Source organism: Bufo bufo, chromosome 6 (genome assembly GCF_905171765.1).
Source record: "Bufo bufo chromosome 6, aBufBuf1.1, whole genome shotgun sequence".
Taxonomy (NCBI): domain Eukaryota; kingdom Metazoa; phylum Chordata; class Amphibia; order Anura; family Bufonidae; genus Bufo; species Bufo bufo.
In genome coordinates this window covers 434,075,440-434,094,668 of record NC_053394.1, presented here as the reverse complement: position 1 = coordinate 434,094,668, position 19,229 = coordinate 434,075,440, and the positions used below count along the sequence as shown (strand labels likewise).

Here is a 19,229-nt window from a genome sequence, read left to right as displayed (position 1 = left end):
AAAACGGATCCGTCCCCATTGACTTGCATTGGGGGACGGAAAGCAAACTACATGTTGCGGTTTGCTCTCCGGTATAGGAACACAACTAAACGGAACGGAATGCATTTTTGGGCATTCTGTTCTGTTCAGTTTTGTCCCCATTGACAATAAATGGGGACAAAACTGAAGCGTTTTTTTCCGGTATTGAGCCCCTATGACGGATCTCAATACCGGAAAACTAAAACACTAGTGTGAAAGTAGCCTTATCCAAGTAATTAGGGATAGTGGTGCGGGTGGAGTACAGGGATGCACTATTCCATACCCAATGTGACAGGCTCTGGAGGACTAGTCCTATACTACATTATACAGAAAATAACCCTCTGACATGAGTTGGCACTGTGCAATGCTTCATTTCCCCTGTGGTGGCGCTGTAAGGAAACTAAACTAATTAATAACAAGTTTATCTGCAGATTACAGCTGATCTCTGGGGGTCCTAGCAGTGAGAAACTCTGGGATCAGCTTCTTGTCAAGGGACCTTTCTAACACGTAGGGTTTGTCAAGGTGGAAAACCCTTTTATTGTTGGGAGGATTTCCTACCTGATTGTACTGGGTAAAAAAATATGTTTTTGGACCTTCAAGCTTGAATGCGATTATGTAAACCATGTAGAACTAAAGCCAACCCTTTCTTTATGACGATACCTGTAGTTCCTTAATTTTCTTTTGCAGTAGAACATTGGTCATCTGTTCATCTTCCATTCGTCTCTGTATCTCAGCAACTTCAAAATCCTTTCTGGGGTACCATATTAATAAAAAAGAAAATGTAAGACACATGGTAACCAGCAACATTTTGAAAACAAGTTTGAAACCCCAGATCTTAATGCTTTGTTGGGATGTGGAGACCAAGAGATACTTTTTTGGCATCATTTAATCCAACATCCTTCGAATGTTTCCTTCCAGAAGACAAAGAGAGAAAGATGGAGCCTGGGAATGACCATGCACATGGTAAAATGTCACTATTTTGAAGGTTGACGAGTTTTTCTTACTTTTTAAGTTTTTCCTCTGAGTTGACTTTATCATTCTCCAGGTCTATTATGGTATCCTGGCTGAGCTTCAAATCCCCCTCCAGTTTTCTTTTAGTTCTCTCCAGGTCAGCACGGACTTTCCTCTCCTGATCGAGCGCAGATTCCAGCTGAAATACAGACAGACAAATATTTCATATGACAAATCTAAGCCTGAAATGTCTGGTCTTTGATTCACCTCTGATCTGTACAGTGAATTTGTTAGGCTGACATACTTCGTCCACTTGTTGCTCCAGTTTCATCTTCATCTTTGTAAGACTGTTGACCTTGTCTTCTTCTGCCTGTAGGTCATCCAATGTCTGCTGATGAGCCTCTTGGATGGCTTTCTTTTCTTTGTTTAGTTTCACAATTGCCTCTTCTAATGCAGCCATCTCCTTAGTCAGATTCTTCACCTAATGGGAGGTAAATGGAAAACTCATGGAAACACTGCACGTTGCTTTTAAGGTATGTTCACACAGCAGATTTTGAAAAAAAATTGGAGGCGGGCATCGTATGGTCACTGCTGGAATGTTGGAGTGGTGTCTGCTGCAAAACTACATCAGCAAACTCCACTGTGTGAACAAGTCCTTATACTCCTATAGTGAGGGAAGTAAAATTACTAAAATCTATATTCAAGAATAACTACTATAATACTGCCCCTATGTACAAGAATAAAACTACTATAATACTGCTCCTATGTACAAGAATATAACTACTATAATACTGCTCCTATGTACAAGAATATAACTACTATAATACTGCTCCTGTGTACAAGAATATAACTACTATAATACTGCTCCTATGTACAAGAATATAACTACTATAATACTGCTCCTATGTACAAGAATATAACTACTATAATACTGCTTGTATGTACAAGAATATAACTACTATAATACTGCTCCTATGTACAAGAATATAACTACAATAATACTGTCTCCTATGTACAAGAATATAACTACTATAATACTGCCTCCTATGTACAAGAATATAACTACTATAATACTGCCTCCTATGTACAAGAATATAACTACTATAATACTGCTCCTATGTACAAGAATATAACTACTATAATACTGCTCCTATGTACAAGAATATAACTACTATAATACTGCTCCTATGTACAAGAATATAACTACTATAATACTGCTCCTATGTACAGGAATATAACTACTATAATACTGCTCCTATGTACAAGAATATAACTACTATAATACTGCTCCTATGTACAAGAATATAACTACTATAATACTGCTCCTATGTACAAGAATATAACTACTATAATACTGCTCCTATGTACAAGAATATAACTACTATAATACTGCTCCTATGTACAAGAATATAACTGCTATAATACTGCTCCTATGTACAAGAATATAACTACTATAATACTCCTCCTATGTACAGGGATATAACTACTATAATACTGCTCCTGTGTACAAGAATATAACTACTATAATACTGCTTCCTATGTACAAGAATATGACTACTATAATACTGCTCCTATGTACAAGAATATAACTACTATAATACTGCCCCTATGTACAAGAATATAACTACTATAATACTGCCTCCTATGTACAAGAATATAACTACTATAATACTGCCTCCTATGTACAAGAGTATAACTACTATAATACTGCTCCTATGTACAAGAATATAACTACTATAATACTGCTCCTATGTACAGGAATATAACTACTATAATACTGCTCCTATGTACAAGAATATAACTACTATAATACTGCTCCTATGTACAGGGATATAACTACTATAATACTGCTCCTGTGTACAAGAATATAACTACTATATTACTGCTCCTATGTACAAGAATATAACTACTATAATACTGCTCCTATGTACAGGAATATAACTACTATAATACTCCTCCTATGTACAGGGATATAACTACTATAATACTGCTCCTGTGTACAAGAATATAACTACTATATTACTGCTCCTATGTACAAGAATATAACTACTATATTACTGCTCCTATGTACAAGAATATAACTACTATATTACTGCTCCTATGTACAAGAATATAACTACTATAATACTGCTCCTATGTACAAGAATATAACTACTATAATACTGCTCCTATGTACAAGAATATAACTACTATAATACTCCTCCTATGTACAGGGATATAACTACTATAATACTGCTCCTGTGTACAAGAATATAACTACTATATTACTGCTCCTATGTACAAGAATATAACTACTATATTACTGCTCCTATGTACAAGAATATAACTACTATAATACTGCTCCTATGTACAAGAATATAACTACTATAATACTGCTCCTATGTACAAGAATATAACTACTATAATACTGCCTCCTATGTACAAGAATATAACTACTATAATACTGCTCCTATGTACAAGAATATAACTACTATAATACTGCTTCCTATGTACAAGAATATGACTACTATAATACTGCTCCTATGTACAGGAATATAACTACTATAATACTGCTCCTATGTACAAGAATATAACTACTATAATACTGCTCCTATGTACAAGAATATAACTACTATAATACTGCTCCTATGTACAATAATATAACTACTATAATATTGCCTCAATTTACAAGAATATGCGGTAACTATAATACTGCTCCTATAAACAAGAATATAACTACTATAATAATGCCTCCTATGTACAAGAATATAACTACTATAATACTGCTCCTATGTACAAGAATATAACTACTATAATACTGCTCCTATGTACAAGAATATAACTACTATAATACTACTTCTATGTACAAGAATATAACTACTATAATACTGCTCCTATGTACAAGAATATAACTACTATAATACTGCCCCTATGTACAAGAATATAACTACTATAATACTGCTCCTATGTACAAGAATATAACTACTATAATACTGCTCCTATGTACAAGAATATAACTACTATAATACTGCTCCTATGTACAAGAATATAACTACTATAATACTGCTCCTGTGTACAAGAATATAACTACTATAATACTGCTCCTGTGTACAAGAATATAACTACTATAATAATGCCTCCTATGTACAAGAATATAACTACTATAATACTGCTCCTATGTACAAGAATATAACTACTATAATACTGCTCCTATGTACAAGAATATAACTACTATAATACTGCTCCTATGTACAAGAATATAACTACTATAATACTGCTCCTATGTACAAGAATATAACTACTATATTACTGCTCCTATGTACAAGAATATAACTACTATAATACTGCTCCTATGTACAAAAATATAAATACTATAATACTGCTCCTATGTACAAGAATATAACTACTATAATACTGCCTCCTATGTACAAGAATATAACTACTATAATACTGCTCCTGTGTACAAGAATATAACTACTATAATACTGCTCCTATGTACAAGAATATAACTACTATAATACTGCTCCTATATACAAGAATATAACTACTATAATACTGCTCCTATGTACAAGAATATAACTACTATAATACTGCCTCCTATGTACAAGAATATAACTACTATAATACTGCTCCTATGTACAAGAATATAACTACTATAATACTGCTCCTATGTACAAGAATATCACTACTATAATACTGCCCCTATGTACAAGAATATAAATACTATAATACTGCTCCTATGTACAAGAATATAACTACTATGGGCGGAGCCGAGCCACGCTGCTGAATGGCCGCACGAGCTTGAGCTCCTCCAGCATTCCGGCTCATTTGCCCTATAAAAGCTCATAATTTGCCTGATTATGGGGAAACCTGGCAGAGAAAAGAACAGAGGAAGCTCAGAGTCCACCCCACTGCGCTCCAAACAGCCAGAGATGGAGAAGTTTCTCCGGAAAACGTCGAGGTTCACGGCGCAGAAAGGCCCCAATATGGCAACGTCTGCTGCACAGGACTCTGACGCCGGGGAATTGTCAGACGCAGGCAGCGGCTCCGATGTCTCGGACAAAAGACCCAGAGACCCACCTCTCTCAGAGCGAACCCTGCGCCGGGTCCTTGAATCGGCCCTCTCGCCCTTGAAACAAGACCTGTCTGATATCAAGGACGACATGAAGCATCTGGGGCAGAGAGTGGTGGCTTTAGAAGCCACTCAGGAGGCCATCATGACGTATGAGAGTAAAGCGTCGGAGGTGCTGGCGTCTCACAAGGCCTTGCTAAACGATGCCTTCCTGAAATTGGAAGACCAAGAAAACCGCAGCCGCCGGCGCAATATCCGCATCCGCGGCCTACCTGAGTCGTTTGCAGCCGAGGCCTTACCGACTGTAGCACGTGTTGTTCTCTAAGCTGCTGGATCCTGATAGAGCGGCGGGAATCGTGGTGGAGCGCATACACAGGGCGCTGCGCCCTAGGCCTAAACCGCAAGAACCGCCACGTGACGTAATCTGCGGCTTATTGAGCTACGTTGATACCGCAGCCATCCTTAAAAGCCAAAGAGAAATGGAGGTACTGGAGTACGAAAATACCCCGATTCAGATGTTCCAAGACATCGCCCCATCCACCCTGGCCAAGCGGCGCCTTCTCAGGCCTCTCCTGGATATCCTGAGGAAAACCTCGACCCCATTCCGCTGGTTGTACCCCTTTGGGTTGGCGATTTCCAGGAATGGTAAGCTACTCACCGTACGCTCTCCTGCTGACCTGGATTCTGTCTGGCGGTCCCTGGATGTCCCTCCGATAGAGATCCCCTCATGGTGACCAGCTGACCAAGATGGCGCCCTTCCCGCACCACCTCGTGTGACCGCATGGCAGACGGCGTCCGCAGGCAAACCGGATCGTTCGGGACGCGGCAGGATGGACAGAGATCCCACCTGATTAGAGTTGCTTGTAAGCATACCTGCTGATATTTTTACCTCCCCAGAATAGGAGATGACTGTTACTCACCTCTGTTACACAGGTTACTAAAGGCGGACTTGGCCTCTCTACACTTTAAAGGTTTTCTGCATTTTTATTTTTATTTTTATGGCCTATCTCTTAGTTGGGCTTAATGTTATGTTTTAACGGTTCTGTACCGTATTATTGCTGCTACGGGACGCTACCTCTAGGATAATGCATTCTGCTCCTCATTGCAGGGTGATGTCCGGACGGATTAAGATGCTGGACACATTTTTTGTTTTGGTCTCTTTTGTTCAGACCACAGGTGCTTTACTTGCCCCCTCGCCAGTCCAACCCTGTCTTGGCTGGTGATAGGTAGAGTACTAACCTTCCTCAGACGGGTGTCATGTCTGAATTACTCACTGGTCAACTTGACATGTTTAATGTCCCCTTGTTCATTTTTTGTTCTTTTGTGCTTTCCTTACCTTCCTTCCCTTCTCCTGCTCATATCATATGTGTGCTCTTTCATACTTCCATGGTTGTATTATGCATTTACTCACCTAAATGTATTCAGAAATGTCTTCTATAGTGGTCGCCTCACTAAACGCGCACGGGCTGAACGAGCCATGTAAAAGGTCTCAAACAATATCTCTCCTTCTGAAAGATAAGGTCTCTGTGGCCTTTTTGCAAGAGACCCATTTCAGAACGGGCAAGATTCCTAAGCTTCCCCCTAAGAAATTTGTCCAGTGGTTTCACAGTACTCATGATTCCGCCAGTAGAGGGGTTAGTATAGCTGTGCATAAATGCCTCCCCTTTAAACACTCGGCCATCTCAGCAGACCCAGAGGGCAGGTACATTTTTATAAAGGGTTTATTGGGCGAATCTCCAGTGACCTTTGCTAACTTGTACGCTCCCAATAAAGGCCAAGTACCATGGCTCGTTCAGACCCTTGCTGCGTTATCCTCCTTCTCAGAGGGCTTATTAGTACTGGGGGGCGACTTCAATGTTGCTCTGGAGCCAGCGGTGGACACCTCGGCGGGCAGACCTTCTGTATCTTATAGGCTCTTGAAAAGATTGAAAATTTCCCTGAAAAAACTTAAAGTATTGGATGTCTGGCGGGCCCTAAACCCCAAGGGCCGAGATTATACTTTTTACTCACATGCCAAACTTTCTTTCCACAGATTGGATTACATTTTCCTGTCTAGTTCGTATGTACGTAATGTCTCTGGAGCCCGGATAGGTAATATAACATTATCCGACCATGCCCCTGTCATTGTAAATTTTTCCCTGTCTAGCCCGCAGAGAAAGGAGCGATTGTGGCGTCTTAATGATACCCTGATTCTAGACCCTAGACACGCAGACAAACTTAAGGCCTCAATATCTGAATTTTTCACACTTAATGACACCCCAGATTCACCTCCTTCTCCTTCTATACTATGGGAATCCCATAAGGTGGTCCTAAGGGGGGAACTCATAGCTTTGGAAGCCTTTGTGAAAAAACAAAGGACACTAGCCCTGGACGCCTTATTGGCGACCATATCTCGTCTAGAATCTTCCCACAAGGAATCTCGGGCTATAAGTACCCTAGCAGAACTAACTGAAGCCAGAACAAAACTAAAAAATTTATTGAATGTCACCTCAGCAAAGTTGGTCCTCCGTTCCCGATTCAAGGCCTATGCTCATGGGGATAGAGGAAACAGACTGATGTCGGCAATTGCCAAGAAGCAGTTCTCTGACTCCTTTGTTTCCTCTATTAAAGACTCCAAGGGCAAAATACATAAGTCCACCCCAGATGTCGCTAAGGCGTTTTGTGCCTTCTATGAGGCCTTATATAATTTGCCACCCCCTAATGGGACTACCCCTGGAGATCTATCCGAGGCCACTGATAAATTCTTGCAGTCTCTAGACCTCCCCTCTATATCCCCATCAAAAACTTCCCTCCTGACTAAGCCTATTTCCGATTCAGAGGTTCACAAGGTCCTTATGTCTATCCCATCGGGTAAAAGCCCCGGTCCTGATGGATTTTCCATTGCATACTATAAATCCTTTCAGGAAGTTTTAATCCCACGTTTCAGGAACTTGTGCAACTACCTTCTGACAGGGGGTTCTCTCGCTCCTCATTCCTTATTGGCGCACATTACTGTCCTCCATAAGGAAAACAAAGATCCAACATGCTGCAGTAACTATAGGCCAATATCTTTGCTTAATAATGATGTGAAGTGGTGGGCGAAAATTCTGGCTACCAGGCTTCAGGATGTTCTCCCTGACATTGTGCATGAAGAACAAGTAGGTTTTGTCCATGGCAGACAGGGGTCGGAAAACACGGTGCGGCTTCTACACCTAGTGAATTGGGCCAAGAGATCCTCTAAGCCTTTAGTCCTAGTGAGCACAGATGCGGAAAAAGCCTTCGACAGGGTCAGCTGGCTCTTTATGTCGCGGACCCTGTCGAAGTTTGGCCTCCCGGACCAGTTTATCAGTGCTGTCAACACCCTTTATTCGGCCCCCTCTGCCATGGTCAAAGTCAATGGAGCATTATCCCCACCATTTCGCATCACCAACGGGACAAGACAGGGGTGCCCCCTCTCCCCGGCTCTATTTGTACTGGTCATGGAAACCCTTCTGTGTAAAATTAGATCAGACCCTGTTATTAGAGGCCTTCAGATTGGCCCACAAACTCATGTTACTGCAGCATTCGCGGATGACCTTTTAGTCATGACCTCCAACCCTGTAGAAGCCTTGCCCAAGTTGCTGAATACTTTTGAGGACTTCGGATTTGTATCCAACTTCAAAATAAATTACGGGAAATCCATGGCACTTAATATTTCTTGCCCCCAATCTGTAGTCAACAGTTTAAAACATTCCACTCCATTTACCTGGGCCTCCAGAGACATTACGTTTTTAGGAACACATGTTTCGGCCAATACTCTAGACCTAGCATCCCTTAACTATACCCCACTCCTACAAGAGGTTCGCACCCACTTACAAAATTTGAAACTCCCTTTTGTTTCATGGATAGGGAGGAAAAACTATCTGAAAACTTTCATTCTCCCCAAATTTCTTTATTTGCTACAAGCCATTCCTGTATGGCTGCCAAACTCATACTTCTCAGAGGTCCGCCGGGTGTTCACGCGCTTTCTCTGGAATGGCAAGTCGCCACGCATTGCCTATTCTGTCCTTACAAGAGATAAGAAGTTTGGAGGCTTTGGGATGCCTGATGTAAAGTCATATTACACTGCTGTTCAGTTATGTAGATGTGTATCTACCCTAACATGTAAATCTAGCTCCCTTTGCTCACGGCTTGAATCTGTATTACTCACCAACCAAGATCAACTCACTCTATGGGGTGTTAGGCCCTTTTCAGCTAACCATTACGCCTCATCCCCGGTTTGGAAAGGAATGCTAGTAGAATGGTCTAAAATGGTCAAATCCCAGCAGTTTAGCTTCCCTAACCCCTGTATGCCTCTTAAACTGTTACAGAGCTATATTCATCCTTCTGTGTCAAGCCCCTCTGGGATTTGGTCTAGGCTCGCTGGCTTGTTCCTGCGGGATGTCCTTCTCCCAGATGGTAGTTTGCAGTGGGATTTAATATTGGATCGCCCCGAAATCAAGACAGCCCCCTTTTTCCACTTGGCAGATTTTAAGAGAGATACCAAATTATGCGTTGGAACCTTTGCTAGCAGCAGCCCCCACTCTTGGCTTGAGAAGAAAGTCCTGGCTCCTAAGCCTTCTCTTAGGCCATTATCCCAGATGTATAAAGAAATGCTTTCCTTCTTACCACCAGAACTTGGGTATTTGACTTCGTGGGAGCGAGAGCTTTCTATGACCCTGACGGAACCAGAGAGAGCCTTTGTTTTTGCTCATTCTCATGGCTTTGGTCGTTGTGTGAGAGTTCAGGAGAATTCTTTTAAGCTACTAAGTAGATGGTACAAAACTCCTGAATTCTTGCACAAACTTAACCCTGAGGTACCCGAGGTGTGCTGGAGATGTGGCATAGAAACCGGTTCACTATCACATATCTGGTGGCTCTGCCATAAGATTCAATCGTTTTAGAAATTGGTAGAATCAATGATTAATAGTGTTTGCAAAACCAAAGTCGTACTAGATGCTAAACTTATCTTACTATGGTGCCCTAATAGCACGATAACCCCGGCCAAAAATAATCTCCCTACAATGCTGATTACAGCAGCTAGACTACTAATTCCCTTTTTGTGGAAAACCGATTCCCCTCCAAATCTAGATATGTGGACGGACAAGGTAGATCAAATCTACCGCTTTGAGGAACTGGCACATTGGGAAACAAACTCTCGCCATTGTTTCCTAAAGCTATGGTCCCCGTGGAAATCACAAAGGAATTTCACATGATAGAGCAGGATCCCCTCACTTCTCCTTCCCTTCTTCCTTCCTTCTTTTCGTTTCTTCTGATGTATGTTTTTGATGAAGATGATAATAGCTGGTATTGCTTACACATGACTTGTATGCTGGATAACTATTGTGACTCTTAATGTTATGAAACAGTTGTCTTGTGTGGGCTTGTGGCCTTGATTTCTTACCTCAATAAAAAGAAATATGGTTAAGAATATAACTACTATAATACTGCCCCTATGTACAAGAATATAACTACTATAATACTGCTCCTATGTACAAGAATATAACTACTATAATACTGCCTCCTATGTACAAGAATATAACTACTATAATACTGCTCCTATGTACAAGAATATAACTACTATAATACTGCTCCTATGTACAAGAATATAACTACTATAATACTGCTCCTATGTACAAGAATATAACTACTATAATACTGCTCCTATGTACAAGAATATAACTACTATAATACTGCTTGTATGTACAAGAATATAACTACTATAATACTGCTCCTATGTACAAGAATATAACTACAATAATACTGTCTCCTATGTACAAGAATATAACTACTATAATACTGCCTCCTATGTACAAGAATATAACTACTATAATACTGCCTCCTATGTACAAGAATATAACTACTATAATACTGCTCCTATGTACAAGAATATAACTACTATAATACTGCTCCTATGTACAAGAATATAACTACTATAATACTGCTCCTATGTACAAGAATATAACTACTATAATACTGCTCCTATGTACAGGAATATAACTACTATAATACTGCTCCTATGTACAAGAATATAACTACTATAATACTGCTCCTATGTGCAAGAATATAACTACTATAATACTGCTCCTATGTACAAGAATATAACTACTATAATACTGCTCCTATGTACAAGAATATAACTACTATAATACTGCCCCCTATGTACAAGAATATAACTGCTATACTTCCCGCAGTATCTGAAAACTTGGGAACTAGAGTTGGACAGAACCTTCTCTGAGACGGATATCCTCCAGCTATACGCGCACTCACATGGCTTCTCCAGGTGCGTCAAGGTACAGGAGCACTCCTTTAAGGTGCTCACCCAGTGGTATATGACGCCCAAGCAGATGTTTTCAAGAGGTCTCTGCTCTACGGATCAGTGTTGGAGGTGTAATTCAGGGGAAGGTAACCTCTCACACATTTTCTGGTTCTGCCCTAAGATAAAACCATTTTGGGACGGAATCTCTAATGCACTTGAATCGATCTTACACACTGACATAACATTAACGCCTGAACTGGTCCTTCTGTGGTTACCCACAAAGGTGCTTTCCCCATCTAGAGGCTGCCTTGCCACACAGCTAATTCAAGCAGCAAGATTGCTCATCCCTCAGAGATGGCTTAGTACTGAACCCCCTACCATTCTACACTGGGTACACAAGGTAGATCATATACAGCGCTTAGAGGAATTAGCTAGCTGGGATTCCAGATCTCATGAGAAACACGTTAAGATGTGGAGTCCATGGTTGCAATTTCGCACGTCGACCCTATTAACTGCTCAATAAAGTATCTAGAGATCTTTACTGTTTTTGTTCATGTTGGTGAGGCCTGTTGCCTCGCTGTTCCTAGAGGTCCTTGAAGGTCTCATACACGCAGTAATTTGCACTTTACAAGGTTATAATCTATGCGTGACGCAACGACATAGTGCAGACAAGGGTCTCCTCGTTTGTCTGGATACAGTGCCTTATTTACTAACTCTATATGGAAGACAGGGTTATTCCATTGTAACATCTGCATATGTAGTTCATGACTGAATACAAGGATGTGCCTATCCTCTGTTGATTTATTGCACTGAATATGCTCTTGTATCATTGTGTATGTAAAGTCAACTTTGTAATATTATGCTTGACCTTGCTCAATAAAAAGATAATTGACAAGAATATAACTGCTATAATACTGCTCCTATGTACAAGAATATAACTGCTATAATACTGCTCCTATGTACAATACTATAACTACTATAATACTGCTCCTATGTACAAGAATATAACTACTATAATACTGCTCCTATGTACAAGAATATAACTGCTATAATACTGCTCCTATGTACAATACTATAACTACTATAATACTGCTCCTATGTACAAGAATATAACTACTATAATACTTCTCCTATGTACAAGAATATAACTACTATAATACTGCTCCTATGTACAAGAATATAACTACTATAATACTGCTCCTATGTACAAGAATATGACTACTATAATACTGCTCCTATGTACAAGAATATAACTACTATAATACTGCCCCTATGTACAAGAATATAACTATTATAATACTGCTCCTATGTACAGGAATATAACTACTATAATACTGCTCCTATGTACAAGAATATAACTGCTATAATACTGCTCCTATGTACAAGAATATAACTACTATAATACTGCTCCTATGTTCAAGAATATAACTACTATAATACTGCCTCCTATGTACAAGAATATAACTACTATAATACTGCTCCTATGTACAGGAATATAACTACTATAATACTGCTCCTATGTGCAAGAATATAACTACTATAATACTTCTCCTATGTACAAGAATATAAGTACTATAATACTGCTCCTATGTACAAGAATATAACTACTATAATACTGCCTCCTATGTACAATAATATAACTACTATAATACTGCTCCTATGTACAAGAATATAACTACTATAATACTGCTCCTATGTACAAGAATATAACTACTATAATACTGCTCCTATGTACAAGAATATAACTACTATAATACTGCTCCTATGTACAAGAATATAACTACTATAATACTGCTCCTATGTACAAGAATATAACTACTATAATACTGCTCCTATGTACAAGAATATAACTACTATAATACTGCTCCTATGTACAGGAATATAACCACTATAATACTGCTCCTATGTACAAGAATATAACTACTATAATACTGCTCCTATGTATAAGAATATAACTACTATAATACTGCTCCTATGTACAAGAATATAACTACTATAATACTGCTCCTATGTACAAGAATATAACTACTATAATACTGCTCCTATGTACAAGAATATAACTACTATAATACTGCTCCTATGTACAAGAATATAACTACTATATTACTGCTCCTATGTACAAGAATATAACTACTATAACACTGCTCCTATGTACAAGAATATAACTACTATAATACTGCTCCTATGTACAAGAATATAACTACTATAATACTGCTCCTATGTACAAGAATAAAACTACTATAATACTGCTCCTATGTACAAGAATATGACTACTATAATACTGCTCCTATGTACAAGAATATAACTACTATAATACTTCTCCTATGTACAAGAATATAACTACTATAATACTGCTCCAATGTACAAGAATATAACTACTATAATACTGCCTCCTATGTATAAGAATATAACTACTATAATACTGCTCCTATGTACAAGAATATAACTACTATAATACTGCTCCTATGTACAGGAATATAACTACTATAATACTGCTCCTATGTACAAGAATATAACTGCTATAATACTGCTCCTATGTGCAAGAATATAACTACTATAATACTGCTCCTATGTACAAGAATAAAACTACTATAATACTGCTCCTATGTACAAGAATATAACTACTATAATACTGCTCCTATGTACAAGAATATAACTACTATAATACTGCTCCTATGTACAAGAATATAACTACTATAATACTGCCTCCTATGTACAAGAATATAACTACTATAATACTACCTCCTATGTACAAGAATATAACTACTATAACACTGCCTCCTATGTACAAGAATATAACTACTATAATACTGCTCCTATGTACAAGAATATAACTACTATAATACTGCTCCTATGTACAAGAATATAACTACTATAATACTGCCTCCTATGTACAAGAATATAACTACTATAATACTGCTCCTATGTACAAGAATATAACTACTATAATACTGCTCCTATGTACAGGAATATAACTACTATAATACTGCTCCTATGTACAAGAATATAACTACTATAATACTGCCTCCTATGTACAAGAATATAACTACTATAATACTGCTCCTATGTACAAGAATATACCTACTTTAATACTGCTCCTATGTACAAGAATATAACTACTATAATACTGCTCCTATGTACAAGAATATAACTACTATAATACTGCTCCTATGTACAAGAATATAACTACTATAATACTGCTCCTATGTACAGGAATATAACTACTATAATATTGCTCCTGTGTACAAGAATATATCTACTATAATACTGCCTCCTATGTACAATAATATAACTACTATAATACTGCTCCTATGTACAAGAATATAACTACTATAATATTGCTCCTGTGTACAAGAATATATCTACTATAATACTGCCTCCTATGTACAAGAATATAACTACTATAATACTGCCTCCTATGTACAATAATATAACTACTATAATACTGCCTCCTTTATACAAGAATATAACTACTATAATACTGCCTCCTATGTACAAGAATATAACTACTATAATACTGCTCCTATGTACAAGAATATAACTACTATAATACTGCCTCCTATGTACAAGAATATAACTACTATAATACTGCTCCTATGTACAGGAATATAACTACTATAATATTGCTCCTGTGTACAAGAATATATCTACTATAATACTGCCTCCTATGTACAATAATATAACTACTATAATACTGCTCCTATGTACAAGAATATAACTACTATAATATTGCTCCTGTGTACAAGAATATATCTACTATAATACTGCCTCCTATGTACAAGAATATAACTACTATAATACTGCCTCCTATGTACAATAATATAACTACTATAATACTGCCTCCTTTATACAAGAATATAACTACTATAATACTGCCTCCTATGTACAAGAATATAACTACTATAATACTGCTCCTATGTACAAGAATATAACTACTATAATACTGCCTCCTATGTACAAGAATATAACTACTATAATACTGCTCCTATGTACAAGAATAGAACTACTATAATACTGCTCCTATGTACAGGAATATAACTACTATAATATTGCTCCTGTGTACAAGAATATATCTACTATAATACTGCCTCCTATGTACAATAATATAACTACTATAATACTGCTCCTATGTACAAGAATATAACTACTATAATATTGCTCCTGTGTACAAGAATATATCTACTATAATACTGCCTCCTATGTACAATAATATAACTACTATAATACTGCCTCCTTTATACAAGAATATAACTACTATAATACTGCCTCCTATGTACAATAATATAAATACTATAATACTACCTCCTATGTACAAGAATATAACTACTATAATACTGCTCCTATGTACAGGAATATAACTACTATAATACTGCTCCTATGTACAAGAATATAACTACTATAATACTGCCTCCTATGTACAAGAATATAACTACTATAATACTGCGTCCTATGTATAAGAATATAACTACTATAATACTGCCTCCTATGTACAAGAATATAACTACTATAATACTGCTTGTATGTACAAGAATATAACTACTATAATACTGCTCCTATGTACAAGAATATAACTACTATAATACTGCCTCCTATGTACAAGAATATAACTACTATAATACTGAAGAATATGATGAAATTATTTTAATGACCTTATTTTCTGTGGCATGTTTCTCCTTCTCCACTTTGGCCAAGGTCAGTTCCAGGTCATCAAGGTCCTTCTTCAGCTCCCTGGTCTCATCTTCTAGTTTCCTCTTCTTGGTTGTGAGGTCAGAAGTCATCTCCTCTTCATCTTCCATTCTGTCCATCAGTTCCTTCACTTTTGCCTCCAATTGGATCTTGGTCTTGATTAGCTCATCACATCTTTCTTCTGCATCAGCCAAATTCTGATTTTCCTATTTTAAAGAAAACAAAAATATTTATTTACATCCTTATTTTATTCCATAGATTTTTGGCTTTGCTGAGATCACTTAATGCCTTCCTTTGAGGGACATGTAGACATCTGTCATGTTTGAACACAATGGAGTAATAGTGTGTGCAGATGGAAGGGTGAAAGCTGCTCTGAATGTTACTGGAGTCAAAGAAATTATTCAGGATAAGCAAAGTCATGGACTGACAAGATTTTTCCGGTTAAAATATAAAAAAATATAAAGTAATGGTTGGTTATTTTTTGGCCAGAAATGTTGACGTACCGAATTGGCTTGGAGTAGAAGGTCATTCTTCTCTTGTGTCAGGGACACCAGTTTCTCCTCCACCTGTTTCCTTCGAACCTCTGACTTGGCCAGTTCCTCCTTGATCTTCTGCACTTCTTCTTTCAGGGTCTGCAGTTCTTTCTCAGTCTCGGCACTCTTCAGGAGCGGCTTGATCTTGAAGAACAATTTCATCCATGGCCAGTGCTTGACGTTCATGAAGGAGCGGACATTGTACTGAATTGTTGTGATGGAGTCTCTGTTGTGAACAGAGTAAGAGTGCGTGTCATGATACATACTAGGACACCCTTGTTTTACTGTTCTACTGTTCAAAGGAAATGGCCCCTTCCCAAAATGTGGAATATCATGGAATTTATTGGACTATTAACTGTGGCTCTGGACATTATTAGAAGGCCAATTTGGAAAAATGTGCCCTCCACCACTTTCTACTTTTATAATTTGCCCAGAGTTCCGAACTTCCTAGGACATATGACATACCTCTACCAGGGTGCATTCTCATGACTGTATGACGTCCATGCTGCATTCGTCTTTTTTGTAGAACCATTGACTAAAATAGGTCTGTGAACAGCATTTTGCCGCCAAGTCTAGGTCATATTCTATCTTTTGTGGAACTTTATGCATCCATGTGTGAAAAAGATAGAATATGTCCAAGCGTAGTGTTAGATGTGCCCACATAACAGTGCCAGTGTGGCAGAGCCATACAATAACGCTAGACATAGTGATGCTTAATAGCGCAGTGCTGGTTACCAGAACCAGATAATAGTACTGTCATATAGTGCCATAAGTGTCTCTCACAGAGTAGTAGCTACAGTGCCCAAGTAATAGTGCCCACCACAGAGCCATATAATACTCCTGAACGAAGTGTCAACATAATAATGTAACGTTAGGTATTGTCTCCACATAATGCTTCTCCTATATAGCAATATAATAGTACCAGACACAGTGCATACATAATTATGTATTGTTAGCAACAGCTCCTACATTATAGTACTGCTATATAGCAATATAATAATACCAGACACAATGATTACATGACACTGTAGTGTAACCTATAGTGCCTACCTAATAGTACTGCTATATAGCAATATAATAGTACCAGACACAATGATTACATGACACTGTAGTGTAACCTATAGTGCCCACATAATAGTACTGCTATACAGCAATACCAGACACAGTGCATACATACTAATGTAGTGTTATAGTGCCCACATAATAGTATGGCTATACACAATGTAGTTTTATAGTGCCTACATAATAATTCTCCCCCATAGGTTTCCTTTTCCATAGGGCCTATGAAATGAGAGCTGGGATCTGATCAGTTACTTTGGGCAATGACGCCCTGTCCTCATCTAGGACCAAATCTGCAGACTGTATGAGAGACGTCTTCTGAGATAGTGACCTTCTCTGCAGCATTTTCTTGAATTCCTCCCTCATGAGGTATCCTCTGCAGATGGCCTGGGTGCGCGTGATCAGCTGCGCCAGGCGGTCGTCTCTCATCTCCTCCAGAATACCTAGTAGACCCGCTTTGAAGAAGACCTAGGACAAAATACACACAAATACTTTAGAATTAAAGGGTTAAAATCTGTTTGCGACATATGGTTTGCTACAATGTATCACCCTCAGATGATTGCGTATGTAGCGAATCCGGACAGGATGAGTTCTCAGTTCTTAATTAATCAGATACATTCATTCACTGACAGCAAGCAGGTATCTTGAACATGGTGAGGATTTCCCATCTTCTGATCATACAAACCTTTGTGTGGCCAAATTTATACTGGCTGTGATCGATATCAATGGAGCCGAGCAGCTTCTCACAGGCCTTCTTGCTGTCAATAAACTGCCCGTCAGGGATGGCGCTGGCGTTCAGGACCTTGTACCTGACACGGAAATAGTAGAATATTTTATTCCCCCAGTTTATAGGGAAAGGGGTGCGGGGCCAGTCTTATAATGGGCCCCAGAGTATGCCTGACCCTTGACTGGAGACCTGAGTCCTACAGGGGTCAGGTTCTACTATTAAATGTGAGGGCCAATGTGGGGGTGTGGACAATATTTGAGGCGGGGCTTTGCATGCCACACCCACAATCTTCCTAGGTGACAGCTATGGACCTGTACCTATGGGATAAGAATTTTTTGTGACCTAATTATGGAAATTAAGATGGTCAGGTTTTTTTTTTTAACCTTTGCTTAAAGTCCCCATAGAGAATTCTGCTCGGAAATCCCTTTCGACAAATTCGTATTCCTTCCAGTACACCATTGCACCGCAGCTGGTGGATGACGAGGTGGTTATCCATCTCACCTGAAAAGACAATCACAGATTTAAAGGGGTTGTCCAGGATTAGAAAAACATGGCTGCTTTCTTCTAAAGATGGCGCCACCCCTGTGCACAGGTCGTCTGTGGTGGTGCGGCTCAGCTGAAATACCAGACACAACCCATCAACTTCACACTGGTCCCTTGGTTGGGCCCACCAGAAGAAATTAATCTAAAGGACCACCCCATGAAGGGCCCTGTTTTACTAGGGGGCCATTATCGTCATACAACCCCCATCAGAGGAATTAGCAAAGGATATCGTTAGAAACCAGATGACCTCAGCTGTGAGGTACTGCAGGCAGATTAGGGGGCATTTTGGAGGTGACTGTTTTCCTTTAGATCATGTCTGACATTACATAAAGAACTGACTGTAACGGATCTCCTAGCACCCCGACTGGTAACCTCCGTTGATGGATGCTCCTAGTGCTTCCTGAG

At 38.7% G+C, this 19,229-nt stretch overlaps 1 protein-coding gene across 1 annotated transcript in view; it reads right to left on the bottom strand.

The window, feature by feature from the left end:
* The window catches only part of LOC121005827 (myosin-1B-like), an 84,191-nt gene that overhangs the window by 42,936 nt on the left and 22,026 nt on the right, over nucleotides 1–19,229 (bottom strand). The window contains exons 17-24 of the mRNA XM_040438588.1: nucleotides 18,665–18,782; nucleotides 18,240–18,363; nucleotides 17,886–18,022; nucleotides 16,466–16,721; nucleotides 15,926–16,168; nucleotides 1,274–1,450; nucleotides 1,023–1,168; nucleotides 679–769 (exon numbers count right to left, since the gene is read on the bottom strand). Of these exons, the coding sequence (XP_040294522.1) occupies nucleotides 679–769; nucleotides 1,023–1,168; nucleotides 1,274–1,450; nucleotides 15,926–16,168; nucleotides 16,466–16,721; nucleotides 17,886–18,022; nucleotides 18,240–18,363; nucleotides 18,665–18,782 (1,292 nt within the window). The remainder of the gene's footprint in view (nucleotides 1–678; nucleotides 770–1,022; nucleotides 1,169–1,273; nucleotides 1,451–15,925; nucleotides 16,169–16,465; nucleotides 16,722–17,885; nucleotides 18,023–18,239; nucleotides 18,364–18,664; nucleotides 18,783–19,229) is intronic.